Here is a 19,062-nt window from a genome sequence, read left to right as displayed (position 1 = left end):
CCTGAGCGAGCTAACTGATTATATTAAATGCAGAGAATAAGAGAAACGATTCAGCAGAACTTACAGTGTCCAAAACAACCAAACATACAGGCAGATAAATGCTTACTGTTAAGCTGTTCTATTTAGTGAGGCATGCTGTGAATGATACTAAAGAATATGTCATGCAGAGACAGACAAGGCCACAGCAATTTGGGGAGAGACACAGAATGGAATTCGATGATGGCATGGAGAGTCAGAATTCACACAGGGCTCGTAACCGTGAAGACTAGAATTAAATAAACAAAGATCAGGATCTGCAGCCAGAATCGTAGTCAAAGAACAGTGCAGTGTGTGCCATAAACCAAAATGGGTTCACGTAACCAGAGCTAAGAAACACGAGCAGTAAGTCGTAAAACCTGTCGTACCCAGTAATTTCAAATCTAATGATAAACTGACGTGACACAAAGCTGTTTTCTTTTGTTAATCCAATCTTGGAAGACCCTGGCATCTTTTTTAAAAATGTTGTGCTAGAGACAAGCAATGGGGCTTTGGTGTCTACAGCATAAGGAAAACAATATGGCTCTGTGGGAGAACATGAGTCATTTTTTAACAAAGTTAAAAACTCAAGGAAGCAAAAGTGTAACCACTAGATTCCTTGGCCTCGGAAACCTCAAAAACTATCTATTTATATAATACGCTACCGTGGCTGTCCGTTTGTCTGTCCAGGATTTTAAATCACCTGTATCTCGAAAGCCATTTGAACTTTTGACCTGAAATTTGGTACACATATACTACATGATGTCCACTATTCGCTTTCGGGATGATGATTGACCTCCAAGGTTATTCCTCTTTTTGTTTTTATTTTATTTTATTGTAGAATCAACTTTCAGCAACTCCCTACCTCTTCATATCTGAAATTATTCTTGAGGCAGATTGGAGCTTTAAGTGCCAGCTGTAAGGAAAACGTACTAAGTAATTGTAACACAAACACTGACTTAATCAGTTTTAACGTGAAAAGATGTTGATGAAAGAAGAGAAGAAGTGGGCCGCTAGGGTGGAGAAAAGAAGAGCTGCTCAGGAAGCAGCAAGAGCATCAACTTCTGAGCAAACAAATGCTAAACGTACAGAGAAAGAGGATGAACACTAGGAATGCTCACGTCAAGTGTATTCGCTGCACGTTACCGTTACTGGTACTCAGATAATTCTTAGGGGCAAAGTAGCACTAAAAATCAAAAGCAGAGTCATGACACACTGCAATAACAGAACTAATAGTATTTCAGAGAGAGGAGTACCTTGTAACAAGGCAGCAGCCATAACACCTGCACCAACTTCAGAACAGGTCACCCACCTGAACCTAAGCAGGTTTAGGCCCACTCAGTACTCAGATAGAAGTCCATCTAAGAAAAGCTTGGGTTGTTGCTAGAAGAGGAGTTGGTGAGGCCATGGTGGGGGGTGCTTACCTTGTGGTCTGTATGAGGATCCCAATGGCCCAGTGCAGTGAAGGAGACACTGTGCTGTAAAAATTGGTGCTGTCCTGTGGACAAGATGTAAACCCTGAGGTTCTGAGTCACTGTGGTCATAAAATATCCCTGGGGATCTTTTGAAGAAAGTACAGTGTACCCCCGTGTCCTTACCCAGCTGGGCCCCTTAATCAATCCCGCGTCCCCTTTTGGCTATCTGTATCTGTCACCCCTTCACCACCTAATAGCTAATGTGTGATGAACGTACTAGCACATCCAGGTGGAAGCTACAGGTGAAGCCCGAAGTTTACATACACATAAACGATGAATTCTTTAACATCCATCCGCGTGTTGACTCCACTTAGGCTAATTGGCTGTCAGAAGTTAATTGTCTAATTGCCTAAAGGCTTGACATCATTCTCTGGAATTTTCCAAGCTGTTTAAAGAACAGTTCACAAAATGTGACCCACTGGGATTGTGGTATAGTCAATAAAAAGTAAAACACTCTGAGGTCTGGAAACATTGTTTGAAAAAATGGCTTCTGCCCTGCACAAAGGAGATACGATATTCTAAATTAATAGTTTGTTAGTATAAAATCAGTGGAGGGCTTATTAAGTGAGTTTTAAAGAATTCACCCAAAGTGGATGTAAATGTCTGAGTGTACACATTGGTGGTGCTTGAAGTGGTTACCCACTGTCTATGTGAAGTCCTTTGAATAGAATAGAAAAGTGAGTGTAAAGGACCCCAGTAAAACTATAGACACAAAGCAAAATTAAAATGGATCAAGGAGAAAATGAAAAATAGAGAAAAACTAAAAGAGGGGTGAAGCACTATAGAAATGCTAACTTTCTGCCATAACGTGCTTTAAACTGCCTCTCAGGGACACTTCTGACTAAATCTTGAACTATTTCTGTGTATAAGAGTGTAATGAATTGAGACTTGGGGAAGCACAGAGCCACACTGTGTCTTCTGTTGGCTCTTGCTTCCGCTATACTGACTACTGTATTGCATATCCTTAGAAATTATTGTTTTTGTGACTGGCATGAAGATAGCACTTTAATTCTTCTTGGAGAGGAGCAATTTGATGATTTTCTGATGATGAATGCTGTAGAATATGTACTGGCTGTTGTGGAATTGCAGATTGTGGTTATTTAAAGGGTGCTATAATTGTCTAAATCCAGGTGAGTAACTATTCAGATCACACATTACGTTGGACATTACCCATCAGATGCTTCTTCTGAGGTGGCCATGTCAAATGTCTCTTTATTTCTTTTTATTATTGCGGTAACCTTTAACTTTTATCAAAGCTCCACGACATGATAGTAAAAGCCTCAGCAGTGAGTACTGAACATATTAGTCATGGAGCAGTCTGTGGTGGCTGCCACCATAGCATGAAGTATTCTTATGTTTTTTCCATATATGAAGAATGTTAATTTTTTAAGTCTCTCGTTAAGGCTGTTATTAATGAAAGTGGACAGTGTCTTTAGAGCTTGCTGTCACGCTACTAGATCTGTACTAAATGTATGTTTCTCGTTTAGGTACTTAGTCTTCCTACAGATCAAGAGAGATTTATACCATGGCCGACTCTTGTGCAAGACCTCCGATGCTGCCATCCTGGCCGCCTACATCCTGCAAGGTAATGAGTTTTGACAAGACAAATTTCCTGCTGGTAACAGGTGCTTATTGTGCTTTTCTGACTGTGACAGGTCAGAGCTCTGTTGAGATAAATGTGCTCTCAAGTACTCCTGTGTGCTTTTGGTGGGCGGACCAACACATTCAGATGCAGGCAAACCGGTCTTAATCAGTCTCCTTGTCTTCATTTTATGTAGATGGGTAGTGGGGCCTTGTGACTAAGGCTATAAACTACAAGCTTGTGGCTCAAAGCCCACCATTGACTCATGATGAGGCTCTGGGCTGTTCACTCTCATGACTCCAGTTATTCAATATACTGTATGTCAATAGTTTTACAATGATTGGTGAGATGAATGAGTAAGCCAAGGTAGGGAAGGATGGCATGGGGCAGGAACCAGGACAGAAGACCTTGACACTGCAGTTGAGTCCCTAGAAAGGCTACACAGAAGGAATTTGAGAGTTAGATAATGAGGGAAAGGCTGTGGAAGGCTGCACTGAACTTAAAAGACATCTTGGCTGAAAGAGGACAGGAGACAATCCCAGGCTGAGATGAAAAGCAGTGGGAGGGCTGCCATGAGGATGTCGTCCTTTTCAGATAATGAAAGGCTCAAGGGTTCCAGGGATCACTGTTGTAAACATCTCATCACTTCTGTCTCTGGAAGAACTTTCAAGTGTGACAGATACTGACGTCATACCCAGCTGCCCTCTGAATCCACACTGCTGGCTTAAGGGCTCAGCTGGCAAAAGGAAAGGAGGCCAGGATAAAGAAAGAGAGAGGGAGTGATGGGAGTTGTTGAAGAGGAGAGCTTATTGTACTTTGTCTGATCGGCAGAGACTGACACCTGTTGAGATGTTCCCAGACTGGCTATGGATTTGTTGTTTTGAACTGTTTTTCTGCTACTTTTCTGATGCTTCTGTTTGTTGGTACACTGGCTGTTTATGGTCTTGGAGATGTTATCCTCGTTATGGGCACCCTCCTCTTACAAAACAATGTTACATAATGACTTTTGACATGGCATTCACTTTAGAAAAATCCATCCCTCCATCCTTTTGTTTTCTGTTGCTTTATGTGGTGGGGCCTGGAGTTTAATTGTGGCAGTTTCAGATACAAGGCTGGAGATGGCCCTGGGAGCATCAACTAAAGAAAGATGCTATAAAAAATGTCTTTTAGGTTCGTTAGCATGATGCCCCATCATAAACAACCTTACTGTATAATAAACATGAAATTAGTAATGAAAACCAATGAACAGTGAATAATGAGCGAAATATCTGAATGGGCGCAGTAAGGTTGCAGAGGTACTAGCACCACAGCCAAGCAGCCCCCATTTTCAGAAACTCAGAACTTCGGTATCTGGCAATGATGCCTTCCTTTTGATTCTACATCAATCCTGCTTTTTCTATTACAATGTCATTATAGAAAGCTGAAGCCTTTAACCTTACTGTCATTGGACTCAACCCTCGGTGGGTGACCAGTACATTGCAGGACATATTAAACACTCTCCCATGCTCAGTTATGCTGCATTGATCAACACACATGTAAACTGGTCAAGCTAGAGGAAAGCAAGCCAGGATTCAGTCCTAGATCTCTGGAGCTTTGAAAGAACAGCACTAACTGGCTCAGCAATATACAGTATGAATTTAAGGTATGGTCCAAGGTCCTTAATTGGGTGCTGGGAGTTTGTCAAAGTAAAACATCAGAATTCAAAACTACCACATAATACCCATCTGTCATTCATTTTGTGAACCTGCTTATGCATGTTGGCTTTCTCTGGGTAGCCACGGTGGACCCACACAGACACAGGAAGAGCATGCAAACCCCACAGAGGTAGTGGCTGGTCTACAAATCAAACATACTATAGGTTTATTGAGCTGTGAAGAACCAGTGCTAACCACTACGCCACTGCACCATACATCAAGAAAAAAGGACATTCAAAAGAACACAAAAGCCAAAAACCTGAGCCTGAGAGACACACAGCCTTACAAAATCACCAGTTTCTTTGCAAACAGTCAAATCCTTATTGAAAACCCAGAAAACAATGCTTCCTAAGGAGAAAACTCACCCTTAACAAAGTCCTCAACTGCAGTGATAATGATATTACTGAGGAATTTATTATTCGTTCAGCTAGATAGAGAAACACCTCAAGGGCTATGGTAGAAATTAAGGTGAGCAAATTACTGAGTCATGAAGTTGAAGTGGATACACTGAAGGCTTTTAAAATTGTCTTGATGATATACTGCGACAAGCAAGGTCCCTGGATGAACCGAATGGGTTTCTTCCTGTTTGTAAATTTTTTTTATTTGTAATGAAATAATTAAACAGTCAATACAAATCAAGTTGTCTTAAAATGCACTTGTTTCCTCATTGGCTTGATTAGTCCTTTTCTGAGCAGACCAATGGTACTGACTTTAGCTTATTATCTGTGGTAGAGGAGTGCACCTTAGTGCTCTCACTAATTTGATCTTCTTTACAAAGGCCATTTGTATTGAAAACTCCTAAGGTACAGCTGATTGATATGAAACAATACTAATTACGGGGGTTAGTACACCAGAAATGTGCCAACACAGTGTGACAGTCCTGTTGCGACCCGGAGCCTTTTGAACCCTAACCGTCCATAATCACATACTGAGATGAGCCTGGCAAATGAGGTCGCACACTACTAGAAAGGGGTAGGGGTAAAAGTGCTCAGTGCGTTTATTAAAAAAACATCAAAACCAAACAGGGTTCAAAAAGTGCAGTGCTTCAACTTGTCCCAGTAAATAATTGTGTCCAGTGGAGGTTAAAAAGTTCAATACATACTGTATATTCCAATACAAATGTGGTTAAAAGCAAGGGCAAACATTCTGCATTAAAAACCACGATCCTCTGTGCTGCTTCCTAAAACTAACATCTCCTCAACTTACCCTAAGTGGATTCCTCAGCACGAGGAGGCATCCACCACCAGGCTTCAGGCAACCCTCTAACCGAGCTCAGGTTCCTGATGCCAGTCTGTCGGTTTCTGTAGGGAGCCTTGGTCCTTGCCCCCTCTCTTGCCACAGTCTGTCAAGCTTCTAGGGAAGCCCCCTGGAGCACTGGGTCACTCTGGCTCAGACAAATTCTCGGCAGGAGCGGCCCCTCTGCCCCCTCTCCTGAGCATCTGGCCACATGCTCATCTCATGGGGCTCTCGTTCCCATTTGCCTGCATCCCTTCACTTATTCCACCATTTCTTTTCTTAACATCCATGACTTCCATTTATTCTGTCTCTTTTTCTTTCTTTTCTTTTATGTCCCTGTCTGCCATGCAGGCTCCTGTTATATTAGCGCCGCACCCTCTGAGGTAAGAATCAGGCACCTTACGGCCACTTGCATTCGCACGTGTGTGCGTGATCAGCCAAACACCCCCAACTATCCGCAGAGTGAAGTGCGCTTGTGCACACCCGCATAAGGAGCCTGCACTTCCCAGGTCGTGATTATTTATTTAAAGTCACACTTCACCACGGACCATTTATCACACTGCTGTAATAGTAGGATGCTGTACCATGTTAGCCATTATGGATGCAATAAGAAGTCAAACATAAAAAGGACACCTTTTATTGACTAACTGAACAGATTACAAGGCAGCTTTTCATTAGACCAGTTGGACTTCAGTTAGCCAATAAGAGGTGTCATTTTGCTTGACGTCTCAACACATTGCTGTAGAAACAGACTTGTGAGTTTTCTGTGTGAGTTGTGCAGCTTAGGTCGATTTGTGACTCTGTTGCCTTTGCTCAGTGGTTCCCAGTCTTTTCTATGCCCACACACCCCTAAAAAATGTCCGATTTATGTTTGCACCTTCTGTAAAAGTTATATCACATTTGTAGATGAAGAAGTTAGATTTGTAATTTTTGAACGTTGATCCACATACAGTATTGCGGGTGAAAAATTGAACTAAAAAAATAAGCTTTTAACTAAGTGCATAAAATTTTAATATAAACTGAGCAATTTATGTTTATAAATCTCGATAATATTATAAATGTGTCCCCCGTGAAGTTCAGGCAGTTGATTGACAATCCAGGGGTTGGGGTATCCCCGTGAAGTGCTGCGAGGAAATGACACACGATCAGTGATTAACGGATTTGTAGGGTTGGAGACCCCCTTGAAGCAATGGGTGCTGCTAAGCTATGAAATTCAGTTGATGAGCTTTGTCCCCAGATAACACTTGCACTGCAGCTGAACAAAACAGACCCGCTTCACAGTTAAAATTGCTGCACTACTGCCAGGATCGCCAGCAGGAGAAATAGGCCGAGTACAAGCAGCATTTGTTGCATCCAGTTCAGGTTCCCTTGTTCCCCCCCACCCCCATAAACGTCAATCAAACCTCACAACTTGCACAGAAATCAATACTAGACCGTGCCCTTTTCTATGGATCATTGCAAGGTCCAAACTCCATTCTCTTAAAACAAGTTATTCACCATTATGAACGCTCCGCCCACAGCAAGAAACCCGCAAGAACGCGCATTTCTGCCACTCATTCACAGGTGACAATTGAGTATGCAACGCTTGATTGTTGTCATATCTTAGAACAGGAGCACTAACTAATAACTGACCTACAAATGACGGTCCACTGCAAGACACTGACTGCTCGACGATAAAGTTGAACAACACATGTCACTCAGTTTTGGTGAATCACAATTCAGCCTTCCTCTTTGTTGCCCACCTTAGTGCAATGGGTCCTGGGTGTGTGTGTGAGTGTGATGGGCTGGCATCCCATGTAGACTTCATTCCTGCCTCATACCCTGTGTTTCTAGGATAAGCATCAACTGGAAAAATAGTTGAAGGATGGATGAATAGAATTTTTAAAATGGTCATTTCCAAAATGAAGAAACCCAAAACCTGACAATAGACTTTTTGATTCAGCATTTTGACAATGATGTGTTACTTTGACTTTGATTTTTGGTTCATGTTTTGGACTTTGCTGCTTTGGTGTTACTTTTATTTTGGTCTTGGCCTGTTTATGGCTCAATTTCTGCTCTCATCTCAAAGTTCTTCACCTTGTGATCCACCTTCTTCTGTCCAAGTAGAACAAGAGCAAAGTATCAATGTAGTTTAACCTTGTCTGTTATAACTTACTAGTTTATTTTCTCTTCGCTACTGACTGGAGTTTCCCCTCCACCTTTGTGAACTGGGCCCACTTCAACAATTCTGCTAATGGACAGACATTGATGGGTTCCATTTATGTCAATAAGTTTGGAGCTGCTTTGTCTTCCAGTGTGTTTAAACTATGTAATTAGTCATTTGTAATGTGTTAATTGAATTTTACCTGTTAAATTGTTAAAGTGCTGAAGTGATGGGTGTAATATAAAGATGAACTGAATTCAATTGAACTTGTTGTGTGCTATGAAATAAACATTGCCTGTCTTCTGTTATATACAGGACACCCAAAGGCAGACGTTACTTACTAACAGCTATCCCATACTAGATGCCCAAAATGTATCTTCCAAATATTAACACATCACGTCCTTTTCTAGCCCATTTAATCCAGACCAGGGCCATGGGGGTGCTTAGCATCGCCAGTTCACTTAACCTGAATGTCTTTGGACTGTGGGAGGAAGCCCAAGCACACGGAGGAAACCCACACAGACTCAGGGAGAACATGCAAACTCCACACAGGGAGGACTCTGGGAGAAAAGTCAGGACTCCTTACTGCGAGGCGTAAACAATAGCATGACATTCTCTCAATTGTTGAATCTATTTTGGGAGCACAGCAGCAGAGCTTATCCCAGTAAACGCATCCCTGGACATTGGCCAAGTGTATTGCGGGGTCTATTCTTGCTAATACTGGATAGATCTGGAATTGTAGATTAAACCAACATGGGAAGTAAGAGGAAAAGCAGAGAATCTAGAGCAGTGGCCTCAAACTGTGGTCCTGGAGGGCCAGAGTGGCTGCAGGTTTTCACTCCAACCCTTTTCTTAATTAGTGTTCTGTTTTTGCTGCTAATTAACTTTTTTTGAATTAATTATAATTGACTTGCTCTTGATAACTCAGACGCTTCAGTTGTTTCTTTTTCCTTTATGAACATTCAAACAATAATGAGATGCAAAATGAGCCAAAACATGACCAGCAAACTGTGTCCATCACATAATATCTGAAAATAAAGAAAGATGAAGGTCTCAGGAATGTTGATCTGCTCAGGTCCACAAAACATGTTAATAGTGTAAATCAATAATTTTGGACATGTATGGTATTGCACAATGAGGGCAGCGACAAGCCTTGGAATTAAAGAGTGGGTTTAATTAACAACAAAAATCAGCTCCTAATTAAGCAACTGGTTGGAATGAAACTGATTGGAGTTTGAACCCCTGACTGAGTTGGTCTTCTCTTGGCTCCTTCACTTCACATTTAATTTCTGAAATGAAGCAATTCAGAGGAACAGGGAATAAATTCAGGGGAACAAATCTTAAAAAACAAGTCAAGTGAAAAGAAAGGAAAAGGAATTAATTAACAACAAAAACTTGTCACCAATTAAGAAAAGGGTTAGAATGAAAACCTGCAGCCACTGCAGCACTCTAGGACCAGAGTTTGAGACCACTGATCTAGAGGAAAACTTATAAAAAGGAGACATGATTGTAGTGTTAAAACTATGAAGGGAATTTGCACAGCAGATCAAGATCCTTACTTTAAAATGAGTTCATCAAGAACACAGGGACACAACTGGAAACTTGTTAAGGGGAAATTTATCAACAAACATTAGGAAGTTTTTCTTTACACAGAGAACCACAGACACATGGAATAAGCTACCAAGTAGCATGGTAGATAGCAGGACTTTAGGGACCTTCAAACTAAGACTTGATTTTATTTTGGAAGAACTAAAAGGATATGACTGGTGAGATTTCTTGGGCTGAATGGCCTGTTCTTGTGTAGGTTGTTCTAAAAATGTGAGGAGAATATTCACACTTCACATGGACAGTGACCAAGTGCAGGATTCAAACTTGGGATTTTGGTTTTGTCACTAGGTGTGCTAACCACTGCATGACTCTACTCCCTAATAACAAATGATATCTACTCTGTATATTTAAAATCCTAAGCCGAAAAGTGCAATGATTTTATGTACGTTTTATGTCACTTTTTTTGTCACGCTTTAAATCAGGCTTATTTTAAAACCTACATATACTGTATATGTTTAGTATCATTCTTTTCAGAATTTATGTGAATTTGTTAGATTTTCAGATTCTTATTCTGTTTTTAAATTATAAACTAAAAAATATCAAGAACTCACATCCCGCAAGACGAGACTTTGTGCCAAGAGATTTAACCACGCCAATAAAAGACAAAGAGTAGATGACAAAGTAGAATGTCGTAAAGAATTTAAAAACATTGGCGCGATACACATGCTTAGCAGGTTATAGATAATGGAAGTACGAAAATGCGAAAGTCTCAAAAAAATGATAGTAAAGATGGCATTAGCACAAACAAATGGAAATTATTACTCGGTGAAATAAACGGAACAGTGAAAAGAGATTGAATATATTGCTTGGATTTAAACTTTAAGTCGGAGACTTGTAGATCGTCTAATTCATGTTGCCATCAGGGAAAAGTAGTGTTTCTTCCCAATGAAGAGGCATATCTGCGAGAATTAAAAGATTTGTTGTTTGGTAAAAGTGAAATCCACATACGCTGTCATGCTTGGGTCATAGAGTTGCACAGATGCACAGGAGATTTTAGAGACAGGAACGTTACTCAAACACTTCAAACAAACATAAGTCTCTTTCAGGAGTGAATCGAACTCCGTGTGTAGTCGGAAGGGATAGTTCTGTCTCTCAATTAAAAGAAGAGAAAATCTTCCTCTTCATAGGGGAGCGCCTCGGGAGCGGGACCCCCAACAGGAGCAGAGGATGTCTGGTGGAGAAGAGAGACAAGGCAGTGAGACAAATGGACAGCTGCTATACAGGCTTTTAAACGTTTGAAGCGCCGCACGAAATGCAGATCACAAGGCACAGCAGCAGCAAGCCAGCAGCAGCAAGCCAGCAGCTGATCGAACAAAGAGGAGGTACAAAAAAACTGTATTCGTTTCCCATTGTATCACTGTTTAAGAAGGGGTCTTGGAGGAGCGACTGCATCTCCTTGGGGTGCATTCAGCCCCCCTCTTCACAACATGAGCAGCAGAGATGTGAAGTGACTGGCGCGTAGCGCAGGCCGGGGGGGTTGGTGAGCAAAGCGAGCAGGGGGCGAACCCCCCCAGTTAAAATATAAAATTTAAACTTGCAAGCTAAGAATCTTCAAGTCTGAACATGGGCAGATGTCAAAGAATTAAAAGGAATCATCTGGCAAATATAAGCACTGTACATGCACAGACTTCATGGCGAACTATGAACTTTGCACCATGTGACTACCAATGATTAACGGATAAAAGATTTTGCTAAACTGCCCTGCAGTTTGCTAATGTCTAGTTGGTGCTACAAGTTCAGTGGCGTTTGGCTGAGCATTCCCACCTGCTATTGATTACAATAGCACTATTAATGTGTTACGTATGTACAGTACGGACCTGTCAAAGCCCAAAACTCAAGCTTACTTTTGACTGGATTGACTGTCTCATTCTTGACCTGTGCCTTCAAACACAACACATAGTTTAATGCATTTGACTGAAGTATGGTCAATCGGCTCAGAAACATCATCTGTGTGGAGTCATTTGCTTCAAACCCAGGTTTTGTATCTTTTTGCCTGAGATCTGAATTAGGTTGATGTGATCTGATCAGTTATGGGTTCTGATTTTAGAGTTTGGACTTCTGAGAACACACAGATCAGAGAACTTCAACATTATTAGCAGCTCTGTTTTAAATCAGAAGTTGGATGTCGGAGCTTGAAATGACATCACACCCAAGTTGACGTAAAACGTTTGGAAAACCAATATGGACACGTCTGCGAAAACCTTTGCTGTGTTTGGTTCATTGGAATAAATAGCACTTGATAGCAACACATTATGTGGTATTTCGCATATCCAGACACTGTAGCAGGATGTCCACAGACAGAAGTTGGACAGTACCTTATGGATGACCGATTTAATGAGACACAAATATACAGAAGTACTAATAAACAGAATAACACTACAGCTTTCTCAAGTTTTGGATTGATGATGATCTGAAGTCAGACAAACATGGACTTGACAGACAGAGTTTCCGAGGTGAACTTAAGGGAGCATTGCAGTTAAAAATTCCAACAAGGAACTCAAAAATTCCATCTCCTCATTTCAAATGGAAATGCAGCACAAGGCTTCCTAGACATATGTAGAATTTGGGATGAGCTGTCTGAGAATCTATCCTGTGGTATTTTGGTGAACTTAAAGGAGGCTTGTTATCATGTTGTTTGTATAGCTTCCATATGTCATAACTGTTGAAAAGTTACATTGTTTTTATTTTTGGAAGTAATCCAACATGAAGATTACCTTCCTTGATAGTTTTTGATTTTTTTTTTTTGTTCTTTGTACTACAGCTGAAATAGGCGACTATGACCCTGGGAAGCACCCTGAGGGCTACAGCTCAAAGTTTCAGTTTTTCCCGAAACACTCAGAAAAGCTGGAGAGGCGGATTGCAGAAATTCACAAGACAGAGTTGAGGTAAGTACGTTGTGATATCTGGAATATGAGGAACATAGCTAAATAAGACCCTGATGACCATTTAAGTGGTTATGTTTGAACCAATGGTGACCTGTTGGGCCATAATACAAGTGAGCAGAGTGCCGCTTGGATCTTCTCTTTAATTCAGGGTTGGATGTTTTCTTTGTGGAAACTGCACATTGTCTTTGTGTTTTCAGGGGTTTCCTCTCATAGTTGACTCATTCTGTCAGTTTTGTGGCTGTTGGTAAATTGCTGTGGTATGAGTGCATTGTTGGTGGACAGATTTCACATCCCGGGTCCTCCCTACGTGGAGTTTGCATGTTCTCCACGTGTCTGATTGGGTTTCCTCCCACAGTCCAAACACATGCAGGTTAGGTGAATTGGTGATCATGCAATTAGCTGGTGCCCTATCCAGGGTTTGTTCCTGCCTTGTGCCCTATGCTAACTGAGGTTGGCTCCAACCCTGATAAGAACTAAGGAGGTTTGAAAATGACTGAGTACATTTTGTTTCTAATTTTGTGCACTTCCTTTGAAGTGTTCTGTAGAAGGATACTGATACCCATTATTAGTTTAAGCTTTGACATCAGCACAAAAACTGAAGTAATGTAGGCATGTTTCCTCCTTTATCTATCCAATTGTACAACTCCTCATTTTTTGGCAGTGTAGCTTTTTGACAAGTGGTAGAAAGGTAATAGGCAGAAGCTTTTAAAAGGATAATAAAATTTAACGTTCTGTTGCAAAAACTTGAATCTAAATCAAGGGATATTATGCTCAGACTATGTAACACACTAGTGACGCAACCTCTGAAGTGTTGTGTGCAGTTATAGTTACCATGCTACAAAAAAGACATAGCGGCACTTCCATAAACAGCCTATTGGTGTCTTTGGTTGGATAATGTTTTTGTCATTAGGAAATTGGACAATCAGTGAGGCTGTATGCGCTTTACAGTATATATGGTCTGATCTGTGGAGGAAGCTCCATTGTACATTGGTGGTACCCTTGTTCTCAAAAGGAGGACCGGCTATCTTGGCTTGTAGCGTAATTGTGAATTTCTTGCTGATAGGACAGTTGATACCCATATTAATGTGAAGATGGTCTGGGTAGAGCCAAACACAGAATCTGTAAGTTACACACGGTGATAATATCCAGGCTGTCGCATGGAAGGCATGTGTGAACACCCTAATACAGCGTCACATACAGCACCGCTCTTGAACTCCAAAAATCATTATAATATGACAATACTGTGTATTTATATGCTGGAGTCCCGAAACATGCTAAAATAAAGAGTGTTCATTTTGCACCTAAGTTATCGGGCGACATAAGAGGACTACCTTGAAGGTATAAAAAGGAACGGACAGCTCAGTGTAACATCATCAGCTAATTGCAGTCTTTGGGTCCACTTGTCAAATCACAAATGACATTACTTTGATTTTCACTGCGACAAATATGCATTATCATAATGGAATGCAACAATGAAATATTTTTTTTTATTTTTGTATTGATTAAAATACTTTTAACAAAGGAAATGTGAGGAAAAACAAAAAGGGTCACAGAACATGTGTGCGGACCAACCAAAGTTCTTCTGTACGTGAATTATAAGTCAAGTCTTTAGTCACAACAAAGCACATTAATCAAATGAAAAAAACTTTAAAATAGTCATAAAAAACTGGAAGGGGATACAGATGATAATTCACTTTGTAACTTTTATATCTGCCACAAACCAAACTATTTAACATGTTTTACTTGTTTAACTTTAGGACCACAACCAGCACAAGTAATGAAAGCCTATTGTAATAAATACTTATGAAAACTGATTGATTCTTCCTAGTGTCATGTACCTCACAAAGAACTGAATATATATCTACTGGACGTTTAAATCTACTTAAAACTCTATTCAAATAAATCCGTTTTTGTAATGTGAAATATAAAAAAAAAAAATTGTTAGTGGCCAGTTTACAGCCCTAACATAATGCAGTACTGGTCACCTGCTATTTATTTAAAAGAATAAATGCTAGTCCCGGGTGCCCAGCTTAAACTGCAAGCCCAGTGTGTGTTGGTGTGTATGGCTTCCACTTGTTGTCACACTTTAGCTCCTCTGCAGGTTTGGCTGTTAGGTAATGAGGGTCTGTATTCTGATCGCCTTCTATATTAAAGGAAATGCACTGACAAGATGTGTTACATTTGATTTTAATCCTTTTCCGGAGCTAATTAATTTTGTGACATTTTATCTATTCTGTTCTTAAACCTTTGCTTTATTCTTCCCTTTGTATATCATTCCCTTGTTCTGGCATTTGTCACAACTCATCTGGCATATAATTAAAAGGGCAAATCTTCAGAAAGTACAGAATATTCTGATCGAGTTGTCTGGATTGTAGTGGCGGCAGGGAGAGCCAGAGAATGTCACCTGTTGTTCAGATCCCTGACAGGCACTCACCCTAATCTGAGTAGTGGGAGGTAAAAAAACGCAACTCTTAGGGATAAGCACATCAGGACGTGCTTCATGCCAGTGGCTCCACGGTGTCAGCTTGAGCACCCGCCTGAACTAACTGACTCCTAAAAAGCAGATACTGTATAAACACCCCAGAGCTGCAAAATACAAAGCAAGCAATTGATTTAGACAAAACTGGTCTGGGTCATGATTTGGTTATTTTTTAGTTTTTCTTTATGAGTTCTCTGTTTGTTTTAAAGTCAAGTTTAAAATTAATTCACCATGGAGAATTTGTTTATTTCATTCTCAGTCTTCACTGAGGTTGTTTTATTACTTTTAAAACTTTTCTGCATCTTCTTGTAATGCCATGTTGTTTTTGTGGGTTTCAAATCATGAACAACATGGTGCATGTTGGTATGAAAGTCAGACCCATGCACTTCTTGGTTCTCCAAGATTATGAATATCCCAAAACTGAATTATTAGTGATTATTTTGAACTACTGGTTTCTGAGCTTTACTTTTAGAATTTTGAGTACCATTTTAATTAGTGCATTTGTGTTTGTTGTTTGGTATTTTTGAACTTTGGGCATATCCCTTCGCTTGATCCTATTACCTTGCTCACTGCCATTTTCTATCATTTGACAGAACACTGTGAATAGGAATGCGTTTTAGCTTTTCTCTATGTTGCTGGGGCTTTGAAATATAATGCTATTGAAATTTTTTGGTGATTTAGGGCTATTTTGAATGACCAATAAATATATTGTGTCTTGATATGACACTAATTTCTTTTTGTGGACATCACCATTTTTGGTTGTGTTTGTGTATACTGTAGATACTATCATCATGTCTACGAGGTGACAGCAGGAAGTCACAGCACAGCACATGACTTCACCATCTTGATAGTATAAAGGGCATCGTTGTGCACTTTTGGGTTTGTGCACGACCTCTGAGACCACATCCTTAGAAGTGGATTTAATGACAGGAAATGGCGGTGATAAGGATCTGAAATGGCGTATAAGACATTGCATAAACAAAGCAGAGAGAATTCTGAGTAAAAATTGACAGAATCCTTGAACTCAAAAAAACCCAATTCAAGTGCTACAGTCATGGCTGAAATTATCGGCACCCCAGGAATTTTCCCAGAAAATGCACCATTTCTCCCAGAATATTGTTGCAATTACAAATGTTTTGGTATACACATGTTTATTTCCTTTATGTGCATTGGAACCAAACAAAAAAACAGAGAAAAAAAAACCCAAATCTGACATCATTGCACACAAAACACAAAAACCCGTCTGGACAAAATTATTGGCACCCTCAACTTAATATTTGGTTACACGCCCTTTGGAAAAAATAACTGAAATCAAACACTTCCTATAACCATCAACAAGCTTGTTACACCTCTCAACTGGAATTTCCGACCACTCTTCTTTTGCAAACTGCTCAAGGTCTTTCAGATTTGAAGGGTGCCTTCTCCCAACAGCAATTGTGAGATCTCTCCATAAGTGTTCAATCGGATTTAGATCTGGACTCATTGCTGGCCACTTCAGAACTCTCCAGCGCTTTGTCTTCAACCATTTCTGGGAGCTTTTAGAGGTATGTTTGGGGTGTCCTGCTGGAACACCTATGACCTCTGACGCAGACCCAGCTTTCTGACACTGGGCCCTACATTGCGCCCCAATATCTTTTGGTAGTCTTCAGATTTCATGATGTCTTGCACACAGTCAAGGCATCCAGTGCCAGAGGCAGCAAAACATCTACAAACCATCTTAGAACCTCCACCATGTTTGACTGTAGGTACTGTGTTCTTTCTTCGTAAGCCTCATTCAGTTTTCTGTAAACAGTAGACTGATGAGCTTTACCAAAAAGCTCTATCTTGGTCTCATCTGTCAACAAGACATTCGCCCAGAAGGATTTTGGCTTCCTCAAGTACATTTTGGCAAACTCCAGTCTGGCTTTTTTATGTTTCTGTGTCAGCAGTGGGGTCCTCCTGGCTCTCCTGCCATAGTGTTTCACTTTGTTCAGATGTCAACGGATAGTTCGAGCTGACACTGTTGCACCCTGAGTCTGCAGAACAGTTTGAATATGTTTTGAAGTTGATTGTGGCAGTTTATCCACCATTCAGACTATCCTTCGTTGCAGTCTTTTATCAAGTTTTCTCTTCTGTTCACATCCAGGGAGATTAGCTACAGTGCCATGTGTTGTGAAGTTCTTGATTATGTTGCGCACAGTGGACAAAGGAACATGAAGATCTCTGGAGATGGACTTGTAGCCTTGTGATTGCTGATATTTTTCCACAATTTTTGTTCTCAAGTCCTTAGACAATTCTCTGCTCTTCTTTCTGTTCTCCATGCTTAGTGTGGCACACCTAGACACACAACAGAAAGGTTGAGTCAACTTTTCTCCATTTTAACTGGCTTCAGGTGTGATTGCTTTATTGCCAGCACCTGTTTCTTGTCACAGGTGAGTTCAAATGAGCATCATATGCTTGAAATAAAATGATTTACCCACAATTTGGAAAAGGTGACAATAATTTTGTCTGGCCCATTTTTGGAGTTCTGTGTGACATGATGTCAGATTTGGCTTTTTTTCTCTGTTTTTTTGTGTTGTTCCAATACACATGAAGGAACATGTGTATACCAAAACATTTGTAATTGCAACAATTTTCTGGGAGAAATGTTGCATTTTCTGGGAAAATCCCAGGGGTGCTGATAATTTCGGCCATTACTGTAGGTGATACTATATAAAAACAAGTCATGGCACTTTAAGGCTTAGAATCTTTGATGGATCTCCTCATTTCTCCTTTTTGGTTTGCACATTGGGCTTAATAGTTAGGAATCATTTGTCGTTGGTTATGATCCGTGCTAGCACACTTGGCTGTCTAGTATCCACTGCAGCAAATTTTCAAGTAAACAATTCTAAAGCAACAAAATGGTGCCAAAAAATATATATGTATGTCTATTATAAAAAAAAAACTCCTGGGAGGGAGACTAGGGAGGCGATACGTGATCTTCTCGGAAGACAATTTGACGTCCCATGAGAGACACTTTAACGTCATGTGAAGACAATTTGATGTCCCGCGAGAGACACTTGAATGTCACGTAAGACAAGGCAGTGAGACAACATTTAAAACAAGTTCATGGACATCTAACCAAGCAGTTGCTGGAATGCTTTTGGCAGACAGACATCATGTGCTCCCAGCTCTTAAAACAATGACAAGCGACAAGCGGAACACGCAGCTTGCCAGCAGCAGTAGGAAGCCAGCAGATGATCCAACCGCTTCTACTTACCGTGCGTTCAGCCCCCACAACCCTTCACAACGTGAGCGGCAGAGACGGGAAGTGGCAATAGGACAGTGCTGTACAGCACCAGCACAACCCAGTGATGTCATGATGTTGTGGTCATAATTTGGATCCTGGAAAGAATGACAGATTGACAAGTAGACAAATGAAATGTGAAGACAAGGGGGGCAAAAAATCAAAGTCAGTAAACAGGCTGTAGATCCTGCCCACGCTAGTGTTAGTGCTAGTGCTAATGTTAGGTTCTGGAATTTTGCCCAAGGTTGTCTGGCAGCTTTGCCTACATGCAAATATCATTACTAACATCATTTCTCCAGCTTGTGTGCCTCAGTATGGCTTCAGCCAGATGCCACCCTTTGTTTTTGTACATTAACTTAATTTTCATTTTTGTGGACTGACTCAATTTGGCGATGATAAAGTAAAAGTCTTAAAGCCAAAAAAAAAATGTTTAGTACATGTAGGAAGAGAAAGAAGTCAGTGCAGTCAGGAGCTCAGAACCTTCGATTTGGGTTCCCAGACATGTTCTTGTTTTAACACTGTAGAATTTGTTTTTTGCTTGCTTTAGTCTTTTATGGCCTGTGCCTCCTTGTCTATTTACTTTGTAATTCCCATCAGCGAAATGAAATAACTTAAATAGAACGAGAAGATGTTGAGAGGCAGCTTTGTTTCTTCAGACTATTACTAAACCGCCTCTTAGA

The 19,062-nt window shown here is 40.5% G+C and overlaps 1 protein-coding gene across 1 annotated transcript in view; it reads left to right on the top strand.

Moving 5' to 3' along the window:
- The window catches only part of LOC120541461 (FERM domain-containing protein 5), a 343,369-nt gene that overhangs the window by 280,192 nt on the left and 44,115 nt on the right, over nucleotides 1-19,062 (top strand). The window contains exons 5-6 of the mRNA XM_039773109.1: nucleotides 2,978-3,075; nucleotides 12,515-12,638. Coding sequence (XP_039629043.1) covers nucleotides 2,978-3,075; nucleotides 12,515-12,638 — 222 coding nt within the window. The remainder of the gene's footprint in view (nucleotides 1-2,977; nucleotides 3,076-12,514; nucleotides 12,639-19,062) is intronic.

The sequence above is a fragment of the Polypterus senegalus genome, chromosome 12, assembly GCF_016835505.1.
Source record: "Polypterus senegalus isolate Bchr_013 chromosome 12, ASM1683550v1, whole genome shotgun sequence".
Lineage (NCBI taxonomy): Eukaryota > Metazoa > Chordata > Cladistia > Polypteriformes > Polypteridae > Polypterus > Polypterus senegalus.
This window is presented reverse-complemented; position numbering and strand designations above follow the sequence as displayed.